General features: G+C 43.3%; 1 protein-coding gene across 1 annotated transcript; it reads right to left on the bottom strand.

Moving 5' to 3' along the window:
• Nucleotides 1-1545: 1545 nt before the first annotated feature.
• Nucleotides 1546-7588, bottom strand: LOC135545095 (putative gustatory receptor clone PTE03; the record flags this gene model as incomplete). Its single annotated transcript, XM_064972735.1, has 3 exons — nucleotides 7414-7588; nucleotides 4269-4980; nucleotides 1546-1567 (listed from the first exon to the last, which is right to left on the bottom strand). Coding segments are annotated over exons 1-3 (909 nt in total), but the record flags the coding sequence as incomplete, so codon positions are not given.
• Between the last annotated feature and the right edge of the window lie 2915 nt (nucleotides 7589-10503).

Genomic DNA, 10503 nt, shown 5'->3' with positions numbered 1-10503 from the left:
ATATTAGAAACCATAGGGACATCAATATATATTAGAAACCATTAGGGATATCAATATATATTAGAAACCATATGGACGTCTATATATATTAGAAACCATAGGGATCATCAATATATATTAGAAACCATAGGGACATCAATATATATTAGAAACCATAGGGACATCAATATATATTAGAAACCATATGGATATCAATATATATTAGAAACCATAGGGACATCAATATATATTAGAAACCATAGGGACATCAATATATATTAGAAACCATATGGACGTCTATATATATTAGAAACCATAGGGACATCAATATATATTAGAAACCATATGGACGTCTATATATATTAGAAACCATAGGGACATCAATGTGTACACCCATACGTTTTTTTTTTGACTGTAAAACTAAAAGTTTTCATTTGGTTCTATACTCATACTATGAATATGGTACCAAATGAGTGAATAAGTGAATTTGTCCAAATATGTATGCCACCTTCAAATGGGGGGACTAGATACAAAAAGTGCATTCATTTCTAAATGGTAAAACAGATACAGTGCCTTGCGAAAGTATTCGGCCCCCTTGAACTTTGCGACCTTTTGCCACATTTCAGGCTTCAAACATAAAGATATAAAACTGTTTTTTTTGTGAAGAATCAACAACAAGTGGGACACAATCATGAAGTGGAACGACATTTATTGGATATTTCAAACTTTTTTAAGAAATCAGAAAAAAATTATTTAGCCCCTTTACTTTCAGTGCAGCAAACTCTCTCCAGAAGTTCAGTGAGGATTTCTGAATGATCCAATGTTGACCTAAATGACTAATGATGATAAATACAATCCACCTGTGTGTAATCAAGTCTCCGTATAAATGCACCTGCACTGTGATAGTCTCAGAGGTCCGTTAAAAGCGCAGAGAGCATCATGAAGAACAAGGAACACACCAGGCAGGTCCGAGATACTGTTGTGAAGAAGTTTAAAGCCGGATTTGGATACAAAAAGATTTCCCAAGCTTTAAACATCCCAAGGAGCACTGTGCAAGCGATAATATTGAAATGGAAGGAGTATCAGACCACTGCAAATCTACCAAGACCTGGCCGTCCCTCTAAACTTTCAGCTCATACAAGGAGAAGACTGAGCAGAGATGCAGCCAAGAGGCCCATGATCACTCTGGATGAACTGCAGAGATCTACAGCTGAGGTGGGAGACTCTGTCCATAGGATAACAATCAGTCGTATATTGCACAAATCTGGCCTTTATGGAAGAGTGGCAAGAAGAAAGCCATTTCTTAAAGATATCCATAAAAAGTGTTGTTTAAAGTTTGCCACAAGCCACCTGGGAGACACACCAAACATGTGGAAGAATGTGCTCTGGTCAGATGAAACCAAAATTGAACTTTTTGGCAACAATGCAAAATGTTATGTTTGGCGTAAAAGCAACACAGCTCATCACCCTGAACACACCATCCCCACTGTCAAACATGGTGGTGGCAGCAGGGACAGGGACAGGGAAGATGGTTAAAATTGATGGGAAGATGGATGGAGCCAAATACAGGACCATTCTGGAAGAAAACCTGATGGAGTCTGCAAAAGACCTGAGACTGGGACGGAGATTTGTCTTCCAACAAGACAATGATCCAAAACATAAAGCAAAATCTACAATGGAATGGTTCAAAAATAAACATATCCAGGTGTTAGAATGGCCAAGTCAAAGTCCAGACCTGAATCCAATCGAGAATCTGTGGAAAGAACTGAAAACTGCTGTTCACAAATGCCCTCCATCCAACTTTACTGAGCTCGAGCTGTTTTGCAAGGAGGAATGGGAAGAAATTTCAGACTCTCAATGTGCAAAACTGATAGAGACATACCCCAAGCGACTTACAGCTGTAATCGCAGCAAAAGATGGCACTACAAAGTATTAACTTAAGGGGGCTAAATAATTTTGCCCGCCCAATTTTTCAGTTTTTGATTTTTTTTTAAAGTTTGAAATATCCAATAAATGTCGTTCCACTTCATGATTGTGTCCCACTTGTTGTTGATTCTTCACACAAAAATACAGCTTTATATCTTTATGTTTGAAGCCTGAAATGTTGCAAAAGTTCGCAAAGTTCAAGGGGGCCGAATACTTTCGCAAGGCACTGTATATATATATATGATGTACATTTCAGATTCATGTAAGTTGATTGTGTTTCAAGTTACCTGAATTTCCACAAAAAGAAACGAAAACACATATTTAACCTTTAATACGTTTATGTAGTAACTTCAATTTACTACACATATTTTCAATTTTACTTTGGTTTTATTTATGAAAACTGTCGTCTTGAATACAAATTTTCTATTAATATCATATTTATCATAAAATATAAAAACATGTAGTTCAATAATTATTTCAATTTGTAAACAAAACTTTTCACTACTCTTTTCCTGACACATTTTCACTTTATATTTGTTTTTCTAGCCATTTCAAGTATTGTTTCATTTCTTTGATTCAGCTTGGAACTGAGTTGTGTCTGAGCTGTGTTTAAGGGTGTTACACTATAATCAATAGACCAAATCTTCAGAACCCACTTTTATCCACTTGGGCTAAAAGCGCCCTTAGGTCGTTTCTGAGAGGACGCTGATGCCTCTACTGGAGAGTTTCCAGACTGAATCATTTACCTGAAACAATGGTGAAACACTGGATTCTAGGCTGTATTTTTTGCAAAACAAATACATTAGAGGGCGCTGTGAACTAATTAAATTCATCAACATTGTTGTAATCAGCATCACAGACTTTAGAGATGAAGACAATTTCTAGACCTAAATAGAAATGTGTATGTCTCATTTTCTGCATTTGAAATATGTCTTGTTTTGTGGTATGGGTTTGTAAGATGGTTAGAAGAGGAACACGGTTGTTACTGTAGGCCTTCAACTGAAACACGAGGTCATTACACAGCAGACACACTGATTGGAATGGGATGTCATGTCTTTAATGTGACCAGACATAACATGGCAGATGGAATGCATAGGCCGATATATAACAATTTGTTTTTGTGTTTGCATTTGAGAATCCAGGGCAATATTGCCAGAGTATTAATTGGACATGATTAAATTCAACATTATTTTACCAAATCAGACCAATGTTGAAGATATTGGAAATCAGTTTATCAATTTTAGACTTATGTCCACAGATCAATAAGTGTAGTCAAGATGAGTCCATGTCTCACGCCATCTGTGGTGTTGATCCATCTTTATACATGAATCTCCATGAAGTAGGAAAGATAGGCGCAACGCAATTTCATTGTTTTATTTAATGCATTTTAAAATGCAGACAATTATAACCATGATCAAAGATATCACAGGATGAATGACCTCTGTCATAGGGGGGCTTCAAATGGTTTTAAATGTCTCTCATAGTTTGATGTCTTTAGGAAGATCTTAATTTCACACTCCTCGAGTCCTGTCTCTTCTCTCCTCGTCTCCTTCTCAAAACCCATTGGAGGAGAAGGTCACAGGGGATGGACCTCTGACTTTCTCATCCAATGGGTTTTGAGAAGGAGACGAGGATAGAGGAGAGGACACGAGGAGTAGGCAGTTAAGAGCTTCCCATTGACGGCATGATTTACATTGTCTTGTGAAACCTTGACAATCCACAAAAAGCACAGGGTTAAAATCTTGTTACTAGTTTATTCAAAATGTGATCTTCTATTTACGTTGACTGTTGTTGGTTGACCCAAACCGTTTATAAGTGTATTTGTGGGTTTATTTAATTTGTTCCAACAAAATCAGTCTCTGATTAACACTAGCGTCCTAGGGCCTAAAATGAATAGCACCCAACAACGACTCTTATGTCATTTAAAATCAGGTGAGTGATTTCTTGATACCCCGGGGTGTTTAATTGGTTTAATGGTTTTGGAATACAAGTGATAAATTTACAGTTATTATAAATAAAGATAACATCAAGGGGTACATCAAGCTGCCAGACTGTAAAAAACAGCCTAAATACAATCGCACTGAGTAGATGGTGACAAATGTCAACAATTCATATAATTTTGGATAAATGATGTAGTGGTCCTCTTCAAATCTATGTCTACTACTGAAAACATAGCCTAGGATGGAAAGATCTTTGTCCGCAAGAAATGCATTGCTTTTACTCTGATATCCTTTGTTTTAAGACCATATATGATTGGATTTAAAGTTGGGGGGAAAATTACTGTGGAAACGCCTATGAGTCTCCGTAACTGCGGCGGAAATTGGCTCAGTCTGTATGAAATAATAGTGAGAAGACCTAAACACTCTAAGAGGATAAAAACAATTAAATGTGTAGCACAAGTCTGCAGAGCTTTGCTTTTAGTGTCAGCTGATCCTTTGTTTCTAAAACAGGTGACAAGTATCTGAACGTAAGTGTAGAGAATGGTAGAAACAACTATGACCTGCATGAGGGCAGTAATAAAGAGTCCATAGATGTTATTAATGGCTGTGTTAGCACAGACCAGTTTCAACAGGGAGGGATTGTCACAGTATGGGTGTGACATCAGAGATCTGCAGCGTGGTAATCGAAGCAGCAGGAAAAAGAGCACTCCAATTAACATCAAGTCACACACCCATAGCAGTGTGATGATTTTCCTGAGATGAGCATTGGTCATCAATGTGTTGTACCTCAAAGGGGAACATATGGCAATGTATCTGTCATACGCCATAGCAGTCAGAATGAACACAGATCCCGTTCCATAGACATGAATAAAGAAAGCTTGTGTGACACAAGCAGAGTATTGAATGGTCCTTGTGTCAAGTAAAAGCTCTTTGATGAGCTGTGTAAAGAGTGCCGTGGAGCCTATAAGGTCATTGATGGGTAGGTTTAGCAGCAGAAGGTACATGGGCTGGTGGAGACTCCTATTGAGGATGATGGTGAGAATCAGGACCAGATTACAGAAGAGAATGACCATATAGCTCAGTATGGCGAAAATAAATGCGGAAAATGCACTTTCAGGGGGGATATTGAAGCCTTCTAGTGTCAAAACAGAAGACACATTTGAGAAGTCATCCATTTTCTCGGATTCAGGTTTTCCTCTTCAAGCCTGTAGATGCACGACAACAACTGTTATGTTTACAATACATTTTAACAATGAAAACATTATTATAGTCACATTATGAAAATTGATGAATAGTTGAGTCATTAATAAATCAATTCATCAATACATGTTAGTAGTTCAAAATATTAGAACTGTATAAAAAATGGACAATAATACATTACTTTGACATTTATGTTAACAGAATACTGGAACAAGATTATGACCATGGATGAATACTGCTTGTTTATGGGGGGGAAATCAACCTTTTCCATACAGTTGATTTTCCACAGCATAAAATGATTTGCTTGTGACCAGGCTCCCCTTCTTTTAAAAACTCAATGTGGTGAGTCATGACACCCAATTTTAAAACAAATCATATAGTGAGGAAATCACAGTAGAAAATGTATATGACTCACGCTTGAGAGAAATCATTACCTGAAACTACGAGAGAAACTAACTCTGTCATATGACTTTGTAAGGTATTTATAGAGACTGTGTGGAACATTCGCCATTCCTCTGAGATATCTAATAGTTGATCTTCAAATAATGGGTTCGTCTCTCAAGAGAGGTCATGTCTTGAAAAATATGTGTGACTCATTGTGAGAAACAAAATACTGTACTTGAAACAGAAAAATAAATTAAAGAGCTTATTAACTATCCATACATAATTTTATGTTTAGGATTTGTTTTTGTAGTGGTATGTTTTTTCAAGTATTCATTCACTCCACATCTCTTCGACCAAAGCGATGGACGGCTGCATCCATTCTTGGTGTGATTGGACCATAAGAACCTGGAATATCTCCGCACTGCCAAGTGCCTCAACTCCAGGCAGGCGAGATGGGCCCTGTTATTCACTCTTTTCCATTTCACTATCTCCCACCACCTGGGGTCCAAGAATGTGAAGCCTGGCGCACTCTCACGTCTGTACAACCCTGCTACTACACCATTGGACCCTGAGATCATCTTCGCTGCACAGCTATTTTCAGGTCTATCCAGAGATGTTCGATTGGGTTCAAGTCCGTGCTCAGACTGGGCCACTCAAGGACATTCAGAGACACCGAAGCCACTCCTGCATTGTCTTGGCTATGTGCTTAGGGTCGTTGCTCGATCCTGACTTGTCTCCCAGTCCCTTCCACTGAAAAACATGATGCTGCCACCACCATGCTTTACCGTATGTCACGCCCTGGCCATAGTTTACTTTGTATGTTTCTATGTTTTGATTGGTCAGGGTGTGATCTGAGTGGGCATTCTATGTTGGATGTCTTGTTTGTGTTTGGCCTGATATGGTTCTCAATCAGGGGCAGGTGTTATTCATTGTCTCTGATTGGGAACCATATTTAGGTAGTCTGGGTTTCACTGTGTGTTTGTGGGTGATTGTTCCTGTCTCTGTGTTTTGCACCAGATAGGGCTGTTTTCGGTTTTCGTACGTTAGTTATTTTGTTAGTTTAATTGTGTATAGATTCCTTATTTAATAAAATGAATCACAACTACGCTTTATTTTGGTCCGCTCCTCCTTTCCACAACAAAAGCCGTGACAGAATCACCCACCACAACAGGACCAAGCGGCGTGGTAACAGGCAAAAGCAACAGCAGGAGCAACAAAAGAAGGAATGGACATGGGAGGATGAATTAGAAGGAGAAGGACCCTGGGCTCAGCCTGGAAAATATCGCCGCCCCAAGGAAGAACTGGAGGCGACGAAAGCGGAGAGGCACCGGTATGAGGAGGCAGCACGGCGAAGCGGATGGAAGCTCGAGAGAGCCCCAAAAATGTCTTGGGGGGGGGCTCAGGGAGAGTGTGGCAGAGTCAGGAGTCAGACCTGAGCCCACTCTCCCTGTTTATCGTGAGGAGCCAAGGAGGAGACCAGAACCAGAGCCGGTGTTGGAGGTGAGCGAAACAGAGACTGTGAAGGAGTTAATGGGGAAATTCGAGGAGAGAGTAATGAGGGAGTTTCTGTGTTGGTGCTTTAAATATGGAATTCGCCCGACGGAGCGTGTCGGGGATTTGATGGCACCTGGGTCAGCGCTCCATACTCGTCCTGAGGTGCGTGCTAGTTGGCTGGTGAAGTTGGTGCCAGCCTCACGCACCAGGCCTCCTGTGCACCTCCCTAGCCTTGCTTGTCCTGTGCCAGCACTGCTCTCAAGATCTTCAGTACGCCTTCACGGTCTAGCCCATCCTGTGCCACCTCCACACATCAGCCCTTCGATGGCAGCTCCCCGCACCAGGCTTCCTGTGCGTGTCCTCGGCCCAGTACCACCAATGCCAGCACCACTCATCAGGCCTACAGTGCGCCTCGCTTCTCCAGCGCTGCCGGAGCCTTCCTCCTCTACAGCTCTAACAGAGTCTCCCGCCTGTTCAGCGCAGCCAGAGCCTTCCTCCTCTCCTGCGCTGCTGGAGTCTCCCGCCTGTTTAGTGCTGCCAGGACCTTCCGCCTCTACAGCATTGCCGGAGTCTCCTACCTGTTTAGCGCAGCCAGTGCTGCCAGCTTGCATGGAGCAGCCAGAGCTGCCAGTCTGCATGAAGCAGCCAGAGCTGCCAGTCTGCATGGAGCAGCCAGAGCTGCCAGTCTGCATGGAGCAGCCAGAGCTGCCAGTCTTCATGGAGCAGCCAGAGCTGCCAGTCTGCATGGGGAGCAGCCGGAGCTGACAGTCTGCATGGAGCTGCCAGTCTGCAAGGTGCTGCCAGTCTGCAAGGAGCTGTCAGTCTGCAAGGAGCTGCCAGTCTGCAAGGAGCTGCCAGTCTGCAAGGAGCTGTCAGTCTGCAAGGAGCTGTCAGTCTGCAATCAGCTGTCAGTCTGCATGGAGAAGCCAGAGCTGCCAGTCTGCAAGAAGCAGCCAGAGCTGCCAATCTAAATGGAGCAGCCAGAGCAGCCAGTCAGCATGGAGCAGCCAGAGCCGTCAGTCTGCCAGGATCCGCCAGTCAGCCAGACTCTTCCAGATCCGCCAGTCAGCCAGACCCTTCCAGATCCGTCAATCAGCCAGACTCTTCCAGATCCGCCAGTCTGCCAGACTCTTCCAGATCCGCCAGTCTGCCAGACTCTTCCAGATCCGCCAGTCTGCCAGATTCTTCCAGATCCGCCAGTCAGCCAGGATCTGCCAGAGCCTTCCTCCTCTCCTGTGCTGCCGGAGTCTCCCGCCTGTCCGGCGTCTGCTGATCCGGAGTCTCCCCGCCTGTCCGGATCGTTCCTCTCCTGCTGCCGGAGTCTCCCGCCTGCCTGTCCGGCGCTGCTGCTGCGGAGTCTCCCGCCTGTCCGGCGCTGCTGCCGGAGTCTCCCGCCTGTCCGACGCTGCTGCCGGAGTCTGAAGAGCCCCTCTGTCCCGAGCTGCCCCTCTGTCCCGAGCTGCCCCTCTGTCCCGTGTTGTTAAGTAGGGTTGCCGTGGCTGGGAGGTCACGGATGCGGACAAGATGGGGGAAGACTGTGGTGAAGTGTGAGCCACGTCCAGCACCAGAGCTGCCACCGCGGACAGATGCCCACCCAGACCCTCCCAGATAGGTTCAGGTTTTGCGGCCGGAGTCCGCACCTTGTCACGCCCTGGCCATAGTTTACTTTGTATGTTTCTATGTTTTGATTGGTCAGGGTGTGATCTGAGTGGGCATTCTATGTTGGATGTCTTGTTTGTCTATTTCTGTGTTTGGCCTGATATGGTTCTCAATCAGGGGCAGGTGTTAGTCATTGTCTCTGATTGGGAAACAAAATTTGGGTAGTCTGGGTTTCACTGTGTGTTTTTGGGTGATTGTTCCTGTCTCTGTGTTTTGCACCAGATAGGGCTGTTTTCGGTTTTCGTACTGTTACGAATCCCTTTTGGCCCGACAGTCTAGGGGGGGATGGTAATGAGACTCGTAACATAACTCATGCAAATTATTATTGTGACAAAGGAAAAGTGTGAACGAAATAAGCACGACAACTGAAATCTACCGTCAAACTCTAGGTTTATTTATAAACACACGGTAATGGGGGGAGCAGGAAAAGGGGCTGGGCTGGACCCAAGGAAAGAAACAATAAGTATTCAAAAACACCCCTAAGCTAGACTAGCCTACTTTAACAACAGCTAACTAACTAACCAAAAATACAGTGGGTGGTCCGCCCAGTGTATTTAACAAAGTTCACCTACGGGTAGTGTATGCCCATGGGCGACTTGTCTTGGTTTCCCCCTTTTCCACCAGCAATCAAACACAAACACCATAACCAAAAACAATACTCACAGGTGATGACAAAGTGCTATGAGGTGCTTAAACAAAAGAGAGGTTACGACACAAAGCGAGAGTGAAACACAGAGACCTACAGACATGGCATTTACAGAGAGATTGAGCTCTAGAACAAACAAATGATGGGGTTTTTAAACCATGGGGAAGGAACTGTGATAGGTTTAGGAAATATGAGTAGGTGTGTCTTCTGATTGATGATTGATTGTTGACTGATTGGGGAGTGATGATTTTCACCTGTGAGGGGAGAAGGAGAGAAAAGAAACACACACACAGGATACATACACACACAGGATAACTGTATCCGTAACACTCCCACCCTTAAAAGAGCAACCCTAGGGGATGCGACTACAGTATTTCAATGAATACTCCCAACAAAGCAACAACCTTGCAAAACATGCAGAAATCATTTTCACACACGAGACAAAGCATCTGCCAACACATTATCAGAACCCTTTTGTGGCGGATCTCCAAATTATAATTTTGTACAATCAGCGCCCAACGCATAGGCGCTGGTTCTGGTTGTACATTCGGTGGAGAAAAACTAAGGGGTTATGGTCAGTATATACAATCACGGGTAGGGCACTGGAACCAATATATACTTCAAAGTATTGCAGAGCCAACAACAAAGCAAGAGCTTCTTGTTCTATTGTCGCATAGTTTGTTTGACATTTATTAAATTTACTTGAAAAATAACAAACGGGATGATCCACTCCACTCTTGTCCTGCTGCAGTAGAACAGCACCAGCACCTCTGGCACTAGCATCTACCTCAAGTTTGAACGGTTGTTCAAAATCAGGAGCAGCAAGTACAGGTGTACTACATAAGAGTGCTTTCGCTGATTCAAAAGCTCTCTTACAATCAGGGGACCACACAAATGATCTAGCCGGACTAAGCAAATCGGTCAATGGAGCAACTACCGCAGAGAAATTTTTACAGAAGCTACGGTAGTAGCCAACCATCCCTAAAAAAGCGGCGTAGCTCTCGTCTGGTGGTAGGTGCAGGGAATGCAGTTATAGCCAAGACCTTGGCATTAACAGGCGCACCTGTCCATGGCCAACCTCTTTACCGAGATAGGTAACAGTAGCCTTCCCAAACTGCACTTTGCCAAGTTCACGGTTAGAGAAGCAGCTGCCAACCGTTCACATACTACCCTTATCGAGTCAACATGATCTGACCACTCAGACGAATAAATCACTAGGTCATCAAGGTATGCACTACAATTAGGAACGCCAGCTAATACGGAGTTAACCAGTCG

This window comes from Oncorhynchus masou, chromosome 9, assembly GCF_036934945.1.
Source record: "Oncorhynchus masou masou isolate Uvic2021 chromosome 9, UVic_Omas_1.1, whole genome shotgun sequence".
Lineage (NCBI taxonomy): Eukaryota > Metazoa > Chordata > Actinopteri > Salmoniformes > Salmonidae > Oncorhynchus > Oncorhynchus masou.
Note: the sequence above shows the minus strand (reverse complement) of the source record. Positions and strands in the feature narration are given on the sequence as shown.